Source organism: Typopeltis vanoorti, chromosome 2 (assembly GCF_054136105.1).
Source record: "Typopeltis vanoorti isolate ZY-2024b chromosome 2, IOZ_Tvanoo_1.0, whole genome shotgun sequence".
NCBI classification, from domain to species: Eukaryota; Metazoa; Arthropoda; class Arachnida; order Uropygi; family Thelyphonidae; genus Typopeltis; species Typopeltis vanoorti.
In genome coordinates this window covers 72,881,946-72,903,868 of record NC_143550.1, presented here as the reverse complement: position 1 = coordinate 72,903,868, position 21,923 = coordinate 72,881,946, and the positions used below count along the sequence as shown (strand labels likewise).

General features: G+C 33.3%; 1 protein-coding gene across 1 annotated transcript; it reads right to left on the bottom strand.

Annotated features, from left to right (window-relative positions):
• Window positions 1–2,331: 2,331 nt before the first annotated feature.
• Window positions 2,332–21,462, bottom strand: LOC150109169 (major facilitator superfamily domain-containing protein 6-like protein A). The gene is made up of 3 exons (XM_090405913.1): window positions 20,033–21,462; window positions 9,713–9,877; window positions 2,332–3,263 (listed from the first exon to the last, which is right to left on the bottom strand). The coding sequence occupies exons 1-3, from the start codon at window positions 21,348–21,350 to the stop codon at window positions 3,193–3,195; spliced, it is 1,554 nt and encodes a 517-aa protein (XP_090262039.1). The 5' UTR covers window positions 21,351–21,462; the 3' UTR covers window positions 2,332–3,192.
• Between the last annotated feature and the right edge of the window lie 461 nt (window positions 21,463–21,923).

The window sequence follows — 21,923 nt, the reverse complement described above, 5'->3', positions numbered from 1 at the left end:
TAAGTTACATCTTGTGATCTTTGTTGTGATCTTTCCCCTCATACTGGAAACGGTTTGGAAAAGAAGGTCGATTTTTTTTCTTTAGTCAATTTACTGAGAGTTTCCGATGTTATTTCTGTTGTAGCCATTTACGGCAAAATTACTGGCAGAATTTGCTGTTTGAAAAATTCCCATTAAAAAAAAAAAAAAAAACATCGCGCGATGGTAGTGGAATAAAAGATGTAATTATCTCTCTGTATGCTCAGGCTTACCACAAGCCGACCACCTAGCACACTGCTTGAATTTTAAGTGACGTGGATGTCCATGAAAGGTGGTTCTCTTCTCCTTCTTTTTATTCCTCTATTGTGTAATATATTCAGCCGTGTGGGTGTATTGCACAGGTCGCATAAAAACTTATGGAAAAGAATTCGATTTCACAATTTCATTGAACATCTGCAGGTGAAGAAACAAACGTATGCTGTGCAGCCACTTCGCCATCTGATTAGGAAATTGAGTATCTAAACTGTGGCTGCAATCTATATTCATCATCATCATGTAATAATAAAATTACGAATATAACAACAAAGAATATTAAACATGGTACTAAAAGAAAATGGAACTTCATTTCATTAACGAAAAATAGAAATATTATACAATTTAAAAATGACAAATAAAAAAAAAGTGCTCGTGTAGACGATGGAAATGGCGTGTTTCGATTCCAGTTACTGACTACAGGAATTTCTTCTCTATTATTTATTTATTTTTTTTTCATAGCTCCTTTCTTGAGATAGTTGATCTTTGGCACAAGCAAATACGTTTTTTTTTCGAAAACTGGGTTTATTAATTTATTCCCCCCCCCTACTTAGAACTTCACTATTTGAAACAGTTATACAGACTGTTACGTTTAGGGAACACCAGATGGCAGCAGTTGGATGCTTATGAATAATCGTAGTCTTGGCTAGCTATCATTGATGGCTAAGGATGGAAACCAATCTTCACAAAAACGAAAAAAAAAAAAAAAGCAGTTAAGGCTGGAAAAAAAATGGTTTCGCTTACTTCCTAGAAAATCAAATTCTTTAATGAATTTATTTATTTATAGTAGAGGAGGGGGGTCTACTAAACAGTTACAGTTCTTATGTCTTATGAATCGGGATAAATTTAAAAAAAAATCAACGTGCATATCTGTCTGAATGTTTATCTGATTGCATCGGGCTTATATACCTTTAATGACTTAGATATATAAATACGTTAAATAAATAATTTACTTCTTTAATAAGGTTGCTGACCATTGTTTATATGTGGTTCAATGGAAGTTTTCTTTGTGTTTATGAAAAAGTTGGTTAGTAGCAACAATGATTTCTTTTGTTTGTTGCAGGATGATTACCTAAAGTAACAGAAACTTCCTCTAAACTTTCTCCATTATAATAATTTAACAGTGTGAACGTTAGTGTAAAAACTAAGCTTGGGGCTTGCATCTTGCTTATGAATAAGATTCATCTTCATTCTAAAGTTTCCTCAACAGTCATGTTTGGGAACTGTTACATGAGTGACGAATGTCATCGCTATGTGCAAGACCACCGTTTGCTAACCGGAGGAGTAAAATGGCTTGAAAATATTCCATGTTTGGTCTTTTGAGCAGGGTTTCCAGATAATGTAAAAATGAAATATAAAATAAAAATCCGCACACAAAACTATCGTGTGAGGAGTTTTATTTTAATTATATAACAGGAAGCTCTTTACAATAAAAACAACTTGAATATTATTTTATTTTAATTACAAAAATAAAGACAATGAATATCCACACGCTGTTTCAGTTTACAAAGGTAAAGGAACATTTAAATACGAATATCTTATACAGAATCTATTATATGGAATCATTGGCAAACGGTTTCGATGAATAGTATGCGATCACTGTCACAAAAAAAAAAGAACTTTCGAAATGTTTTAATTTAATGACATAAATTTAGATGAATATATTAACTGATCAAAAAACAGGAACGATGTAATAACCTGTAATTTCTTTCAAACACTTGATATGTTTTAGTGTAAAAACATATCAAGTATTTGTTTTTTCTCTAGTATTTATTTCAACTATTCAGGGTGTGTTGGAGAAAGAAAGTTAGAACGTCCACTTTATTCCCCAAGAACATTATTTGCATATCTACTGAGATTAAAATCTTTATTTGTAGATAAAATACGAAAGACTCTTAATTTCAGTCATCACTACTATCATCTCGTCTAAGGCACTTGGCGAGTATCGAGATACTGGACGACTATCACTTCAACCTTTTTCTGGGAACCCTCGCAAAGGTTGGAATGAGCTCATAGCACAGGTCATACCATAGCTCTTAGTGTTAATAATAAGAATTTTTTAATCGAGGGCGTCAACCTCATTGCACTATGTAAACATTTATGAAAATAAAAGCTTATGAAAAATATAACTAAAATATTACTTGTCCGCTAGTGTCTACAAGAATAATCAACGTTCTTGTTAATATAGGGAATTCTATGCTACATCAATGTTAAGATCAAAAGCATTTTTCTAATAGCATCTGCATGAATTCTTTTCACGCAGTATAGGAACTTGTTTCCTTACTTGAAACTATTGGACATGCAAATTTTTTATCTGATATTTGGTGATATTTATCCAGGGGCATTTTATATAACCAGTCTTTCCTTTGAAACTACACCATACGGTCAAGCGACTAGGAACAACAAGTCATGTGAATATTGTGCTAGTTTAATGAAACCGAAATGGAAATAAATTTAGCTAAAATGAGGTCTCGTCTTTAACTAAAGTTATATTTATAATATCTGTTCGCAATAGAACAAGCGATACTTTCAGTACATGATTACTAATAGCGCGATCGGAATGGGTTTTTTTAAAATATAATTGACATATTTTTACAAAAAAGTAATTCTTTAAATGAAGATGAATTCTGATGTAGGGAGTATAATACAAAATACATTTATTCTATTCCTTATATTAATTTTTAAATAAAATGTATATGCTGATTAAAATGAATGCATAAAGTTTTAATTAAACTAACGTTAATAATTAAACAATTAAATAGTCATAAATACGAGAAATAAGTCCAAAAATGTTTGCTCCAGTAATTTTGGAAACTCCAGAAATATTTGTAAAGAATGATTACAATAAAAATATTGAATTTCACACGAATATGCTATTTACAAATGAACACCTTTAGGCACTTATAATTTGGCTTGAGCCACTTTGTCATGATTGCTTTCCCGATCTGATGATTCCTTCTTGTCCACTTCACCTGAAATGCATTTTAGGAATAATATTTATCATATTCTGAATAAGTAAATTAAAATTTATAAATAACAACATTGCAATTTAATAGTGTTACTAGCTAAATATTAAAGATACATTCAATTTAAGTTTTGTATTAATAAAATATTCTAAAATAAATACACCTAAAAGAATAAAAAATAAATATTATATTAAATGGCACCAATGTAGCTAATGCATGTCGTATGAAGCGACTAAAATTGGTACCCAGGGAGGGTAATGGATGGCAATGCTGTAGACAATGAAGTTCTAACTGAGGCTCGGCTATTGCTGTTACCCTCCTGCCATGATCAGAGCTTTATAGCTCAATAACGCCTTATCATTACACTGTCCTCTACAGACAACGAGGAATATGAAAAGCAATCTTGCTTCGCCCCTTTAAGCCAGTCCTTATAAAGACTATAAGGACTGGTTATTATGTTTGACGTTCAATCCAATACCATTGGAGGGTAATGGATGGCAATGCTGTAATCAATGAAGTTTAACTGAGGTTCGGCTGTTGCTGTTACCCCTCTGGGGCGCTGAGATTCGAGAGTTTGAGTTCGCTCTCTTAAGGCGAAAGATGGACGGTCACTTTCGCCCACGATTGAGTGGCCTAGGGATCATCCGAATTTTTAGAGACGGCTTTACCTTTAAATATGGCAATGCTGTAGTCAATGAAGTTCTAACCGAGGCTCGGCTATTGTTGTTACTCTCCTGCCATGATCAGAGCTTTAATAGCTCAATAACACCTTATCCCTACACTGTCCTCTACAGATAACGGGGAAGATTAAAAGCGTTCTTGCTTCGCCCCTTTAAGCCAGTCCTTATAAGGACTTATGTTTGGCGATAGAACATCGGGATTAATACCCTTGGAGGGTAATGGAAGGCAATGCTGTAGCCAATGAAGTTCTAACTGAGGCTCGGCTATTACTGTTACCCTCCTGCCATGATCAGAACTTTAATAGCTCAATAACACCTTATCCCTACACTGTCCTCTATAGATAACGGGGAAGATTAAAAGCATTCTTGCTTCGGCCCTTTAAGCCAGTCCTTATAAGGGCTTATGTTTGGCGCCTAAAGAGGACTACTCAATCATTAGGAAGCTTAACAACAAAAAAGCCCCTGGTCCAGATGAAATTAACAACAAAACAATCAAGACCCTTCCGCACAAAGCTGTCATGCATTTGGTAGCAATCATAAATTCAATACTCAGACTAAACTATTTTCCAATCCGATGGAAACAAACAGATGTAATCCTCATTCATAAGCCGGGAAAAACGCCTCAGTTACCGCAAAGTTACAGACCCATCAGTCTCCTTTCATGCTTGGGACAAATTGCAGAAAAAATCATCCTTAATCGACTTCGAGATGTGGTGAACAATAACAACACAATACCGAAAGAGCAGTTTGGGTTTCGAACCGGGCACAGTACTACACAACAAGTTCACAGACTGGTCGAATTTATCACTACTGGATTCAGTTGGCTACAAGATACAGGAGCTGTTTTTCTGGATGTAGCAAAAGCCTTTGATAAGGTTCGGCACAAAGGCCTCATCTATAAATTATTTATGGCCAAAGTTCCGCTCTACCTTATCAAACTTATCGACTCCTTTCTAAAAAAACCGGAAATTTCAGGTCAAGTTGAGAGGACTCAAATCCTCTTTGAAAAGAATCACTGCAGGTGTTCCACAAGGCTCGTTGCTCTCTCCGCTGCTTTTTAACATCTTCGTTGCTCACGCCCCTAACACGACATCAACTACCACAGCTTGCTATGCGGATGACATGGCAATTTTGAGTAGATCTCTCTCAGGCCGAACTTAGCTACACTGCGCTTGCAGATTACAGCAACACACCTGGAAAAATGGCTCAGGAAATGGAGAATAGTTCTGGATGCCGACAAAAGTACTGCTATTCTCTTCACAAGACGGAGGGCATCCCACTATGGAGAAGTCAAACATTTCAACACAACTATTCCATGGAAATCCAGCACCAAATATTTAGGTATTCAACTAGACAACCACCTCAACTTTAACTCTCAGATAGACTATGCCTGCAGCAAGGCAAACTCCGGAATTATGCAACTTTACTCTCTTCTCAACCGAAGAAGCCGTTTCACACAGAAAATAAACTACAGATCTACAAAACAATCATTAGACCCACATTAAGTAATGGATCACCGGCATGGGGTCACACCCCTCCTAGCAACATCAAAAAGCTACAGGTCATCCAGAACAAATGTGTCCGTATGATATTCAATGGTCCGTGGTTTGTCAGGAATACTCTCCTCCACCGAGACGCTGCCATTTCTGATATTCACATGTTTCTCCGTGATACTGCCATTACATATTTCACCAAAGCAGCCAGTCATCCCAATCAACTCATTCGAGAGTCATCTAACTACGATGAAAACGATAGGTGGAAACACAAGCGTCCAAAAGCGGCTCTGCTCATCGGTACAGACGCTCCCACACTGCCCTAAAATGGGTGAGCCAGGTGCTCGATAAATTCTCATTCATTTAAACCATTTTTCATAGAGATGAAGGGATAATAATCCATGGGATTGAAGCCACAGAAGTTATTAGTTATTATTCTTATGTTTGGGTGGAGCTGAAGGAATCGACCGTAAGATGCAATGAGGCATTACCCTTGGAGGGTAATGGATGGCCATGCTGTAGCCAATGAAGTTCTAACTGAGGCTCGGCTATTGCTGTTACTCTCCTGCCATGATCAGAGCTTTATTATTTATTATATAGCTCAATAACACCTTATCCATACACTGTCCTCTACAGACAACGGGGAAAATTCTTGCTTCGCTCCTTTAAGCCAGTCCTTATAAGGACTTATGTTTGGGAGGTAATTGACCATAGGAGGGTAATGGATGGCAATGCTGCAGCCAATGAAGGTTCTAATTATTGCTGTTACCCTCCTGCCATGATCAGAGCTTTATAGCTCAATAACGCCTTATCATTACACTGTCCTCTACAGACAACGAGGAATATGAAAAGCAATCTTGCTTCGCCCCTTTAAGCCAGTCCTTATAAGGACTTATGCTTGGAACGTGGAGGGTAATGGATGGCAATGCTGTAGACAATGAAGTTCTGAGGTTCGGCTATTGCTGTTGCCCTCCTGCCATATCAATAACGCCTTCTCCTTACACTGTCCTCTAGAGATAACGGGGAATATGAAAAGAATTCTTGCTTCGCCCCTTTAAGCCAGTCCTTTTAAGGACTTATGCTTGCTGATCAAATTTTTTAGTTTTATGCAACAGATGAGAGTTTTTAAAAAACTATTAAAATAACCAGAATCATGTTCAGGTTTCAGACGTATCCATTAAAGTATACATATTTAGAATGGAAATAATGTAAACAGATAAAATTGGTTATTTGGTAATCCGATGAGGAAAAGTTAATATAAAATTGAATTTCTAAAACGTTGCGGTTTAAGAAAAATATAAAGTTGGAATGTTGTTCTTTTCTTTTTATTTTAAAGAAATAGCATTAAAGAAATATCAGAAGACAGGAATTTATTTAGAAGATATAATACTCAAGAACAAATCTAGAACAGTGTTTCTGATCTTATCGCCGGTCAACATTGCTATTTTCAAATTTGAGCTCCTGCAATTGGTCTAATCATTTGCATTGTTGCTCTTGGCTCCAAGCCAAAATTTTGAGAAGGACATTTATTCACTGTCTAGAATAGTTACCGGTATGGCTGATGAGAAACAAAGATCTAGAGTAAGCTGAACTACGAAAGTATTTATAATCCACTGACGAATATTACTGGAGCATGAAAACAGAATAGATGACAGAGCATTTCCTTTGGCTGTAGAGTTCTGCGAACTCCACAGATTCAGATAACACATTCAGATACTACCAAAGTTAAGCGTCGTTTCAAACAGTAGAAACGATCGAAAAAGAAATGCTTGCTAAAATTACTGTATACCTTTAAAGAACAATGATGTGAGTGCTACAAAAATCAAATAATTAGCATTCATTTTTGAGTGAATTTTGGAAAAAAATTTCAGTAGGAACACTTCAAATATTTACATAATATAGCAATATATATGACTCAAATAATGTGAAAAGCGAAAATATTTTAATTGGTAAAATATGCGAAGAATATTAAAAAAAAATAAAAATAAAAATGCCGAAATGCTATTGAAGGAGTAAGAAATTTGGTTCTTTCAGTTAGATGCACAACTACACATTTATTAGACAAATGACAAGATTTCAATGTTAGGAGAGCATTTAGACATTTAGAGCATTTGCACATAGTTAGAGAATACTACTAAATATTTCAATATAATATGACAAATTTTCAAGGATGGTTCCACTCATTTTCAGCGATGACCAACACTTTCTGTCAAAGGTTTTTCAGCCCGAAACCACATTATTGTTTGTTGAGATCGAATTCTGAATGACTTCTTGATCTCTGTAAAAACTGACGGTGAAAATGTGTTTTCCAGTAGCGAAAAAATTCAAGAAAAAATCAAAAGAGAAAGACGAAAGCAATACAATTTTAAAGACTGCTGTAGAACATTTCGATGAATTCTTTAAATGATAGAAGAATGGATGTTTAAATGTAACTCGTAATTTCGACTGCTAAATTGTATTTATAATATATGTTTGTGTCCCTTTTACTTTATGTTTGCTGTACTTTTAATTCTATTCCTTTAATAACACTTCTGTTATAAGAAATTCGATCTGTAGACAAGTGAAGATAGATCACTGGACAACAATATTAATAAATACACGTGCAACTTGAAGGGAATGGATGAAAATGTTATCTTTAAAAATGCATGGATTAGGCAGGATGCGAGTAAAGGTCTATGATTTCTAGTGTGTTAACATTAGTCTAAAATAGTTTTGAAATGATTAAATAGAGGTTCAATTTGGTTAAAATTGCAGTCAAATTAACGACAACAGCAAAAAAAAAAAAAAAAGGATAACGAGACTTGTATATTGTGAAAAACTAGGCCTTTTAGTTTTGCGAGAGGATATATAATTCCCTTTTGGGAGGAAAATGTCCTGCCTCATGTTCATAATGTTCATAATGTTCAGGACACGAAATATTATTCCTGTCGAGAATATCTAATATTTTATTTTCTTCAAAGTATTCAATGAAAACGTTGATAAAGAATGGTCTGAACGAATAGTTTTAATCATGGATTATTCAGAAATTTAGAATGATAGTAAATCAGATAGAAATAATAATGAATAATAGTTGAAGACGTAACATCTGTTTAGTCATTCATTATCTGCACTTTGTATTATTTTACAGTAGAACGTCTGTTAAAAAGTGGCACCACCCTAGATACGAATAGAGTTTATAACTTAAGGCGTTATACCAGGTCAGAATAATATGTTACTTAAACCTAATGAAATATACATTATAGTAATTGTTTTCGCTGGTTTAATATGTCAAAAATTATGTTAATTCGTAACTTTTCTGGCCTACTCTTTCCAATGCTTTATTGATGCCTTTCCGATTCAGTAAATACTACACAGGGCCAAAGATTGTATTCTCCTGAGGTTTTCATAATTTCCAGATTTGTAGTTCAGCATGTAACCTGCCCTGATTGGACCATCCATATACCGACCAACAGATTGGGGCAAAATAGCATGATCACTGTTGCTAACTGCTTACAAAGCAGTCACATTATTAATTGAGACCTCTTCTGAGATTACGATCAAATATAACACACTTTGACCTCGAGTTCTTTCTTTTGTATGTTGCTTGCGAAAGTAGTATCAGAATAATTCAATAAATTCTGCTTCATTCTTATCATGAGTTTTCTCTGACATAATATCAATGTTTGGATAATTAAAGTCACCCATACTGATTACCCATTTAGTCTAGTCAGGGAATTTGGCGATGCCGTTCATCGTCCCCAGAAGCTGAGTCACGATTTGAATATCTTCTTCACAAATAGCCTCAAACTTAGTGCTGCGTGGAATATTATCGCTGTTATTGTTTTCATGAGTTTGTAGATATTTATTAATATTATGTTATGCAGAACTTTATTCCATAATCAACCAGGAACACCTGAACAGGAAAGTTAACATCATGCCAACACTGAAAAAAAAATCATGTGCGAATATTTAAGCATTAAAATGGTCTCTCTCTCTGTCTCTCTCTGTATATCTATCTAAATATTACATCTCATATCGCTCTATAAGATTAGGAAAATATACGATATTATTAATGCCAACTTTTTTAATTTAGATAAAATACAGAGATAATACCTAAGATTTTACACCCACATTTGTACGATCAATGATATTATTGTCAACCACACGATAGTAGATTAATTTTTGGGTAGAATCTAACTAAGCGACAAACATGGTGCCTGAATGTAAATTTAGTAATAATAATAAATTTTAAACTTTAATTTATTTAAAATTTTTAATTTTTTAAAAAGGATAGATAAGTTACCTGCATTAGTCTCCTTATCTTGATGCTTTTTTGGCAAAGCGAAGTAAAACAGAGCAGAATACATAAATCCTCCCACTCCTGCAGCTATCCCTAACGATCTGAATGCAATACGAGCTCCAAATTTACTCATTAGCGAGCCACCGATTAGACTTCCTATTCCTCTACCTGTTCATAAATCATTAGTTTATGAAGCATGAGAAACCCTTAACGAATTCTTTTACAGAACACTCAAACAAAAATTAAAAAAAAAAAAATATATATATATATATATATATATATATATTATACTGTGGTATCAGAAATATTGGCTGTACAAGTATAAACATAAGGCAAATAACAAGTAAATATAAACTACGTTCTCAGGAACCATGCAAATAAAAGACTTTGGCTTGATTCATATTCAATTCTAATCACAAGTAAGCGACAGTGTTATAGTGTGTAATTTTCTAAACGATGAAAGTATGTGCGATATTGTGCGATTGTTTTTCGTGGTATGGAATTATTCCAATTTTGTGTATAGTATAAGGAACAGTATGCTTCCACATTCTGGACAAGATAAAATTTCGAAATTAAGATGATAATATGAGGAAAACTTAGAAATTCCAGTCTGAACCAAACTGAACACCTGATGAACGAAGTGGAATGACGTGCTACAAATCTCGTCCTTGAATGTCACCACATTGACAGAACTCCGGAGATTATTAGAAGTATTTAGAAGTGTTTATTCTATGCTGTATAATTCCTCTTAATAAAAATCTCACTACAGATCTCTTGACTCTTAATTATATTCAGATTCACCAGACAGACAGACTTCCCTCCTTGGGCTGACACTTACAACATTTCCTGACACAAAGACATCTTGGCCATAGCGTCTTTCTGCAGTCGCCATTAAAACAAAACAACAGCAAAAAAAAAAAAAAACACGGCATAATTTTCCACTTAGAACCACTTTTTATTATCTGTACAATTGCTAAAAATGTATCCACTCCAGCATTGCAATACTTCTGACATTAACTGATATTATACACACAAAAAAGGAACAAAAAGCTTTGTTTTAGGGAATAAAATCCCTTCAGCCTACTTATAGGATCAGCTAACCGACTTTCAAAAAGGCTTCTATAAATATTCTTCTATAGATATCATCTTGATATCCTTTTCGAAGCATCGGAATGATAAAATCTGACACAAATAGATCGCAATAAACCAAATTGATATACTAAATAAATAATGAAATGAATCTGAAGCAGTCTAAGTGATATCGCCATCATCATCATCATCATCACCATTTTCTTATTATTATTAAAAAAAATTAAATCGTATATACGTTTTAGAATATTTTAGTAAAAAATGATAAAAAAACGCAGCCTGTTTTAAGGTTTGAAGAAGTGTTTCAAAAACTTTTAAAAAAACTGATAAAATTGCGTTTTTCTGATTAACCCTACATTTATGTAAGAAGTGTAAGTTTTTATGTAAGAGAAGTCCTGGACAATATCAGGTACCTACGACCTTTTAACCGTAATCCTATTTCTTTGGAGATAGCACGTCCATCGTGCCGTCTCTAGTGAAACTTGAGAATGTTCTTTAACTACTTAATCAAGGCCACTTATTTCTTCTGTGCAACATTACGATGCAGAAGAGTAAATCTGAGGCAGGTACATTCAGTCTCTTTTATAAAAAAAGTAGGTTTCACGGGGTGAACATATTGCATCATCTGTCTTCGATTGGATAAGTGAAGAATTAAGAAGAAAAATAGTATTATTGAAATCATATAAGCCGCTCTGTAACTTTTGTTGGGTATTAGTTTTCTTTCGTCAATGTTCTTTTTTAAATTCTTTATACGATTTTCTCAAATTTATTCCAAATAAATAAATACTTTTCCTCGTTTGATTTCCATATTGTCTAGCAATGACTATTCTAGTTAATGGCTCTGCCTCATTCCTCAATGAATCATTAATAAAGGTCTAGTTAAATCAGAAAAAAGGAAAGATGATAAATTCATCAAATAAGGCTGTTTTATATATATATATATATATATATATATATATATATATATATATATATATATATATATATATATATTACTCAGAGGTAACATAGGATGTGAAATAAGCAGTGACCACTTCCTTGTCAAAATAAAAATTAAGATTACCACCTAAATGGCTACAAGTAACAAGAACAGAAAGAAAAATTGAAACATTTGTTTATAAAACTATACTATTGAATGATACAAATGTACAATGGCTATATGAACAAAGAATTAACCAATATCTAGATAAAATAAAACAAAATGAAGAAATAGAAATAGAATGGCTTAACATAAAAACAATACTAAATGCAGCAGCAAATGAAAGCTTAGGAAAGACCAAAAAATTCAATAAAAGAAAAAAACTGAAGATCTGGGATGATACAATCAAAGAAATAATCAAAAAGAAAAAAGAAGCCTATCACAAATGGTTAAGCAGTAAAAGATTAGAAGATGAAATAGAATATAAAAGAATAAGAGCCATAGCTAAAAGAGAAGTCAGAAAAGACAGAGAATCATGGAATAAATTTGTTTCTAATTTAGAACATGATTTATATAAAATAAGACCCAATGTATATAAGATTTTGAAACACCTAAATGCAGATACCAAAGAAAACATAAAATTAAACACTGAATTAAAATTAGAAGAATTTCTAAATTACTACACAGAACTGTGGAGAGACAAATATTTTAAAAAAGACAACTGGCAAACAATTAACGAAAATGAAAAGGAAATAACTGAAGAAGAATTAGAAATCAGCCTGAAAGAAACAAGAAACGGAAAATCACCTGGAGAAGATAAGCTAGGTTCAGAACTATATAAATACGCAGGAACAAGATTCAAAGAAAGACTCCTATTATTTTTAAATAAAATTTACTCAACTGGTATCCCCCCCCCCAATAGAATGGAAAAAAGCAATTGTGATTCCTATCTTTAAAAAAGGTAATAGAGATGACCCTGAAAACTATAGAGGTATCAGTATACTAAATTCCTGTTACAAATATATACCAGAATCTTAAATACCAAACTAATGAAATATTCCGAAAACTTTATTCTAGAGGTACAGAATGGATTTAGAAAAGGACGATCATGTATAGCCCAGCCTTTTGCCTAAAATTAATAATAGAGAAAAGAAGAGAATATAATTTAGAAACACATATTGCATTTATTGACTTTGAAAAAGCATTTGACAAAGTTAAAAAAAAACATATGATTTAACATATTAAAAGAAAGACAAATACCAAATAATATCCTAAAAGCTGTCACAAGTATATATGAAAATAATCAAATACAAATAAGATTAAATCACGAGCTATCATATACGAGAGAGATAAACCAAGGGGTCCGACAGGGATGTCCCCTCTCAGCAACTTTTTTAATATCTACTTAAATGAAATAATAATAAAATGGAGTAAAAATTTATTTGAATCAAGGAATTAAACTTTCACCTACAGTTAACTTAAACACTCTCCACTTTGCAGACGACCAAATAATAATTACAAATTCTGAAGATAACTTACAGAAAGCTATTTTAAATCTAAATGAGATATGCAAAGATTATGGTATGATAATATCAACGGAAAAATCAAAAACTATGGCCTTTAAAGGACAAGATCCAGCAAGAACTAAAATAGTATTAGATAACAAGATCTTAGAACAGTGAATTCATTTAACTACTTAGGATGTATGATCACATATGAAAATGAAAATGATATAAACGTAAAAATTGCAAAATATTTAAAAATAACAGGTGTAATTAACTCTATATTTAAACCAAACCTAGTTCAAAAACAAACCAGGCTAAAAGTATACAATACATTAGCCTTACCGGTCTTAAGGTATGGAAACGAAATCTGGACAATAAAACAAAAAGACAAACAAAGATTAACAACAGCAGAAATGAAGTTTATGAGAAAAACTGCAAAGTATACCCTATTTGATCACAAAAGAAATGAAGATATTATGAAAGAATTAAACCAAGAACCAGTAATAGAAAAAATTTAAAAATATAAACATAAATGGATGGAACACGTTCAAAGAATGAAAACAGAAAGATTACCAAAACAAGCCTTAAAGTACAAGCCATTAGGAAAAAGAAAACCAAGACGACCTCTTAAACGATTCAACGATGACTTCTAAGGCCGGAACAGGCCATGCTAGGCCTAAATCCTTGATACGTATGATGATGATGATGATGATGATATATATTACTGACATCAGAAATAACAGTATGTAGTTAAGATAAAAACCAGAAATACCACAAGTAACGAATACCTAACTAATACTAGAGAAAATATTAATTATTTTCTGTTGTAAGATTTTGAAAAGTTTTATATTTGAAAAGAAAAGAATTTCTGAAATAATAAGCGCTAATTTGGCATAAATCAAAATGCTAGATTGCATTGAGGTACAGAGAATGCATGAAAATTTCAAGTTTGCTTTGATAATCATAGGGCATGTGGTCTAAGAAACTATAGTATGTAGATGCAAATTTCAGTTTTGCATAAGAAAAAACTATATTCTGTAGATGCAAATTTTTTCACGTATATTTATTATTATGAAGAGTGAAAAAATACCAACATTGTTCAAACCTGCAATGACAATATTTTCTGAAGACCTCGGCGGCTGTCTTCATACCTGGGAAAAGATGTGTCAATAAGGATATGAAAGATGGGTAGATATCAAGATAAACCTTCACAATTCGCTTCTTCTTTTTCTAACGCATTTTATTTCCTAACAAACCTGTTCAACAGTGATTAATCAGACATTAAATTATACATTAATTTTAAAGTAACTTATCACCCAGCCACAACATCTATATAATTGTTTCTTAAATCTACAAAAATTTGCTATTTCTATCTGTTTTCAACAATAACAGTTAAAAAAATCTCGTGTATTTTCTCCAGTCTGTTCCCGCTTATTTTTATGATGTTAGCCAATAGACGTTTTGTGTAAATGAGGTTCCTTTCGTGTAAAGAATATACATTTTTTACACGAACTATGCAACACGATCCAATAGCTGTCTCATGTAAGGAAAAGAAATGTAAATAACCAATTGACACTTGTGTCATAAAATCAATTTATCGCCGTTCGTGGTCTTCCGTTGCTTCGATAGTAAACAAACTAGCAGGTCGTCACTTTTCTAAATTTATTCTGTTGGCTAATTCATACGCAAAATATGATGATACAGCATAATCAGGTGTCATTCTCAGCGGGGCATCATTGGCTTAAACAAAGTCATGTTGTTTTCGTTAGAGAAACCAGGATGAGTAGTGGAAATCACTTAAGACAGTGGTTCTCAAACTTTTTACCTGAGCCCCACCTGACAAGAGAAAACACTGTCAGCGCCCCCCCCCCCACCGTTTTTATTTATCTAAATAGAAGTCATATTAAATTTGACGTTTTATTGTTTATTTTGTGTTTTCTACATACTATTTAACAGTTTTTGACACAAAATAATTAAAGTATCACAATATTAGGCCTACAATAAAAATTAGTTTTAACACGTGCAATTAACCAAAATATGTACTGAAATGAAACAATATTTAACTAACAAGTATTTAATTTTTCTCTGTAAAAATAATCAAACATTTATTTGTCAAAGTCTAATGTGATGGATGAGCCTGCTTTTGAGAACAAAGTTTATCAAAACGTGATGTAATATCAGAAATGGCCACTCTGAGTTCTTTAGCAATATTTAGTCTTGAACGATACTTTGACTTTATAGCTACCAAAGCAGAAAAGCCTTTCTCGTATAAATAGGTTGTTACGAAAGGAATAAGGATCTTCAATGCTTTTTGGCTGAAAGTTAGGAATTCCTTGCTAATAAAACTTGTATCATCAAAAGTTTTTCTTTCTGTATTTTTATTTGTTGTTATTTTTAAAACTGATTTAGGGCAGTTTTAATTTTTATCTGTAGGAAAGTATGCTGCTCCCCCCTTTCAAGCTATTCTCCCCCCCCGTATCACGCCCCACAGTTTGAGAACCACTGACTTAAGAGAAGAACATCGGACTCAACAGTAATGAAGGCATCATCAGTGTAAGAAACATCACCAGAAAATTACAGAAATACCATGTCAACTTGACTGCCGTTACTAAGACCATTAAGAAATATTAAATAATAACTATACACTGATATGTGCAGGCAGTAGTGATGAAGGAAACTGAATAAAAAAGTGCTCATTACTAAACCCTAAGATAATCTTGCATGTCATGCAATTTTAAGAAGTGATGTGGAAAAATTTCAAAATAGGAAATTAGTCCACTACATGTATTCTTGCCTATGATACCACAAAAATTCTGGATCTACAGAAATCTTGCCTTCCATGTCGTATTAGGCTCAATTGCCTGTCACGTACTAACTAACAGCTCAGAAACCTAATATTGCTTATTATAGGGCGGTTGATGCAATCTACATTGTCTGATATAGCTGTAAATTATGTGTCTTGTGTCTTCTTGGGGGCAATTTCATTGTTTTCGGAGGCAAAGCATTTCTGGAATAAAAACCATGTCGCTACAGTATAAAACTGGATAACTCACCTTCGGCTGAAAAGCCCTAGCAGAGTTGCTTCATGTCCAAGACGGGAACTCAGATTTTTTCCGACTAAAGGGCTTCGTGTATACTGATTGAGCTACGAAGGCTCAGTTGTGTGTGCAAAAAAAAAGTTTGAAATAGAATAGGAAACTAGACGGTGTGGGAAGTGAATCTTAACTAAAATGCTTTTCGAAAATTTTGAGAAAAGGATAAAGCTGAAAATATCGATAAGTACTTGAATTTCTGCTTACAGACGTGGACTAACATTATTAACACAATTTTTCAAAATAATGATGCCTATAAACTCACATGAAGCTACAGCACAAAAAATTAGGTCTTATTCATTATGTTATTGATGATAACGGTAACTTGGGAGTAATTCAGATTCGGGATGGAATACTAACGAGAGATTTTTGAACTACACGAAGCAAATGATCATCATTTAGTTTTGAGTAGAATAAAAATGAGTATTACATTTAAAAGGAAACCCTATGCGAACGTTTTAAATATAACCAAAGTCAATTATCGTTTAGAGATGAACTGGTAACTCAAATATACAAATTTATTTTAGAAAAAAAATGAAAAAAATTGAAGAAAAGAACTGAAACTCTGAAACCCATTGGCAAAATCTCAAGATGACTGATTATTTCATTCAGCTAAGGAATCACGTGAGAAGTTGACTACAAGGATTTAAAACTCAGAACTTTATAGTGGATTTGAAACGTTAAAGAAGTCCTGTTAAAATAAAAGAGAAAACAAAACGAAATGTAGAAGGATCTTGTCAAGTAACTCAGCAGGTTTTCTGAAAGAATACAGATAATATAAATGTAAGAAAACTAAGTTATGTACCGCAATCAAATAAAAGTCATCAGGGGATTTGGGAAGGATATAGAATTCAATATTACGAAGATGACAAAATGTTCTGGAGCCTGATGCTTAGAAATGTAAGAAAGAGCGCCACATATTTATCTGCGAAGTCACCCTCGAAAAGTTGTCCGAGAAGTTTATCTCGAACAACTACTCGGGATCTCGTGCTCCTAATCAAAACGTGATTGATTATTGCCCTAATCTAGTTATCCTTTCATCAAGCACTCAACTGCGGAAGTGATAACAAGCGGATATAGGCCGTCTATGGTTTATAACAAGTTTCGCCTAAAAGAATGATTTTGTTTTTTTAAACTTTTACTTCACAATTTTTTCTTCGACCGATAGATGGAATATCACGGGTACAGAAAATAAACAGCACACGTTTATTTTCTGTACCCGTGATATTTGTATACGTACTGCTGCAGGGTAAAAGAAACCTTTTCATATATTGCAAAGCAGTCGAAAACGTTAGTATAGATTGCACAGAGTAACACAGAATTAAACATACCGTAATTTAATGGAGAGAGAGAAATAAGTTAAAAAACTAGGTTTTTCTAACTTAATCTTGAAGGAAAAATAAGTTAGAAAACTGGGTGAGAGGTAACTAATAAATATCTAAGGAATGAAAGTTAATAAATCGAAATGTGATTAAAGGAATAAAATTAAGAATAACAGGAGTTGACGAAACGCATAACAACAAAAACGCCTTGTTGAAACGGCTGAGAAACTTGCCTTAATGTTTTATTCAAGAAAATAATGAAGTCGATCCACAGGACAAGAACGGAGGGAGGGAGGGATGCTGAACAGTCTGCTAAAGGATAAATTTGGTCTCTAGAGCAATGTTTATAATAGTATGACGGGTTCTCAACTTTTCGTAAGTGGCATTCACAATAAAAAAATACATTATACCAATACAGTGACAATGAGATTAGCAATGGAAACTAAAAATGGCACGATAGGGAGAGGCGAACCAGGCTTTAAAGGTTTTTGCATTGTGGTTATTTTATTATATTGTTTTTACTTTGTATGTTACCTCTCTGCGATTCAAATAGAATCCACAACACATTGAGCGGTTAGCTAGCTGCTTTTCTCAAATTATTGAAAAAGAATTTACATGTTACAGATAATTACTATCGAAAAATAGTGTGTCTCTTTTTCTATATTTAAAAATATTACGGAAATAAAATTGTCCCAGTCGTCTCTCTCTAGATTTCTGATTAAAAAGTGTACTCTTGGATGTGACACATTATCGAGTGCAACGCTCGTTAAATGACACAAAATATTGATCTAGATGGTGAACTTATATTGATCTTGACCGCGAATTCATCTCAGCAAAAAATGAAGATTAAATTTAGAATATCCTATAAAAGGGAAGTCAAGAAAAAAATGTGTTTCGGAAAGATGTAGATCATACTTAAAAGAATACAGAAACTCTAAATGTTAAACTCAGATAATACAGAAGAAATATGGACAAAAGGGGAAAAGCAACCACTGTACAAATGGCTGGTGAAATTCTACTTATTCTACTAACCCATCTTCAGTTGAAATACCCTGGCAAAGATTATCCGCCTCCTAGATGGGATTCACACCTAGGTCCAATCGAAGGGCTTCGCCAATATCGACTGACCAATGGAGGCAAAGACATTAAACAGCTTATTAACTGCTGTAAAACACTAAAGGAATATGAAAATACAACCTTCTTACAGATAAATGAATATTAACAAAGATGTGATGCAGGACTGCCCAACAGTACTTGTGCTTGCCTTGAAGAAGCAACTATTAAGTAGTTAGAAAAAGAAGAAGGGTTCATTTTCAACTGATCCAACCTGAACCATGTAAAATATGTTCAGCATTTAGTTTCGATGGCACACATAAAAGAAAACCTAACACACATGACGATGAAGAAATTAAAGAATACATTCAAATAGATTACATTTACCATAAAGATTCAATTTTAATGAAAACAGTAAAACTAATGAAGGCAGTCCGTCACTTTTTAATCAGTAACAATAAAAATATACGGTAAAATCAGGATATTGAATGAATCAAAAGTACAACTGTTCCTTTTTACCGAAAAAAAATTATTACACTTGATATAATTAACACAGACAGGATGGTCTTCAGCGAAATAACTGAAAAAAATTTGGAAAATTAATATAATAACAAAAACGCTAAAATATATCTTACTCATTACAATTGTATCGTTGCTGGAACTACGTCGTTCAGATGATCGAAGTAAAAATGTGAATGGTTTCTAGTATTTCAAATAAAATGCTTATGGAAAATAAAGAAAACAACTGGGCGTACTAACAAACTAATGCGACAGCAATAAATGATCTGAATGTTTGAGAAAATAACAGAAAAAGTCACCAAAAACAGCTCCACTGAATCCCACTTGTTTTTCAAATAAACCTAAACATGAGAACATGTGAAATGTCTTGATTACAGATAGATGACTATATCAGATATTTAGTCTCCATAGATGTTATTTTTGTACTTTGTATTATTACAAATGACTCTTAATAATAAGAAAATTAAGCACTATTAATTATCGTTACAGAATATGCTTTGTAATTCGCCTAATGAATACAATAAAGTTTTTTTATTAAGTTTTGTGCAATAAAGTTATTGCACAAAACTGAATAGACTATTCAGTTTTGTGCAATAACTTTGTGATCTGTTCCATAAATTGAAGTTCGCAAAGTTTTTCAGTGCAAGCGTCATTTGCTTGCACTATTATGTTCAAGATATTTTAATCTTGAATATATTTTGTGTAGCTCTTTAAATGCAGTATAATCGAAATTTGTTTAAAATAGTAAATGATTCAGCGTAAGTCATTCAGTATTCAGTATATTATAAATTGCATAACAATAAAAATATAATGTGCGTTCTTACCAATTCCAAAATAAAGTGCTCCTACGATGGTCTGTATCGTAGCTTGAATCCCTTCAGGAGCTAGACTTGCAGTATAAATAACAACAGACGACCAGTAAGTGTTATAACAAAGTGGATCCAACAGCTCATACGCCAAGACCCATACAGGGTTGTACATGTAAGAATAGCCAATACATCGAATACTGTATCCAAAGAATCCTATGATTATCATATTCACTAAACCAACTGATTTTCTCAACCACTTAAACGCCAACAGAAAAGGAACTCCAAAAAGTCCACTCACAGTATTTCTCAGTCCAAGAATGTATCCGGGGCTATTCAGATCCACAAGAAACCAATTAAGAAATGTTTCTGTAAATCCTCGGATCGCTCCCAAGTAAAATAAACCAACAAGAAGAAGGACCACTTCTGGATTTTTAACTAGTTGAATTGCTTTCCTTGACATATGTGAAGATGGAGCAGCGACCTCCAGTTTAAGGATTATGGCCATAATAGCAGTTGTAGCCACAAGACCAAAGTACATGTAGAAGGCAGGAAAGTACTGCTTCTCTCCGTAATGCTCGCTTGCAAGATCTATTAAGTATCCTGCTAAAGGGGGCCAAACAACAGGTGCCAAAGATGCCCATACTCTTTCTCGACCAAAGTCTCCATTATATTTTTCTGTCATCACTAAAGTTGTGAAGTCCGTGAACCGAAAGCACACCTGGGAAAATGTCATGTAGATTAAAAATAATGCACACGCTATTGCTATAGTTACGAGGTTTTTTTGCGAATCGGAAACACACTCTCTTTTTAACACTTTGGAGATATTGGTATCTGAATCACTCGTTCTTGGAACCAAACAGCTCATCGCACAGCTAGAATTGAAAAGAAAACAGCTATCTTTAAGAAAACTGACGTTATTCCACATTAATGGAACCACAGTGTATGCGCAAACTCCTTCAGAAGAATTTTGATGGGTCGTTCGGAAGGTGAAATTGTTTTGAATATCTGTGCTGTTCTTCAAGTTTAGTTCATCACACGCTTCTCCATCTTCGCTTTGGAAACATATGACATTGGAATGAACATAATCACACGATATTTGGCATTCATTAAGAGGAAGGATAATAGTGCCATTTGATGGTCGATCAACGCAATTATGTTCTTTCAGTAGTAATTGTACGTTTTCCGAGTTGCTGCAAGAAATGTTAATTGGCACTTGTTCACATTCGGGTGGAGATATGTATGGAATAAAGAGCAGACCTAACGAGGAAAGTAGGCACATGATCAGAATGAAGACCAGTACAGGCTTGTAACGTCCTAGTTTGTCGGCAATCATTCCGAACAAAGGAGGAGCGAGGATCTGTGGAATTGGCAGAAATGTTAAAATAACAGAAGTCTGAGTGACACTCAGTCCCCTCTGCTTCAAATGAACTACAGCGAAAGGCACGAGAGTTTGGTGAGCTGCAAGCAAAACAAAAAAATTAATATATATATATATATATATATATATATATATATATATATATATATATATATATATATATATATATGAAAAAAATAATGGCATATTAAAGCTGTAATGACTAGCACTTTAATATATATTAAGTACGAATATTTTACATCTTGTTGGATGGAATATAACGATCTAGGGAGACTATTATTCAATAGCTATTAATTTATTACAAGAACATACTATTCGTAGGATAAATGAAAAAAGTAGCCTACAAACTATAAAAATTTTACCCTTTCTAGGTCAAGTTTTCCCGTATATGAGCTCCGTCATTATCATTTCCAGAAAGTGATCCAGCCGTTATAAGTTCAGCATCGGTTTGTCTCTTAAGCTATCTTCTATGTATGAAATGTGTTTGTTATTTATCGAATGCACTGGCTGTCAAAAACTATTAATATG

Excerpts from the sequence above, each read along its gene's own strand:
- LOC150109169 (XM_090405913.1), bottom strand. The coding sequence starts at position 21,350 with ATGATTGCCGACAAACTAGGACGTTACAAGCCTGTACTGGTCTTCATT. Across the intron at positions 9,878-20,032 it reads AGCACTTTATTTTGGAATTG|GTAGAGGAATAGGAAGTCTA; the intron begins GTAAGAACGCAC and ends ATTTATGAACAG. Across the intron at positions 3,264-9,712 it reads AGATAAGGAGACTAATGCAG|GTGAAGTGGACAAGAAGGAA; the intron begins GTAACTTATCTA and ends AATGCATTTCAG.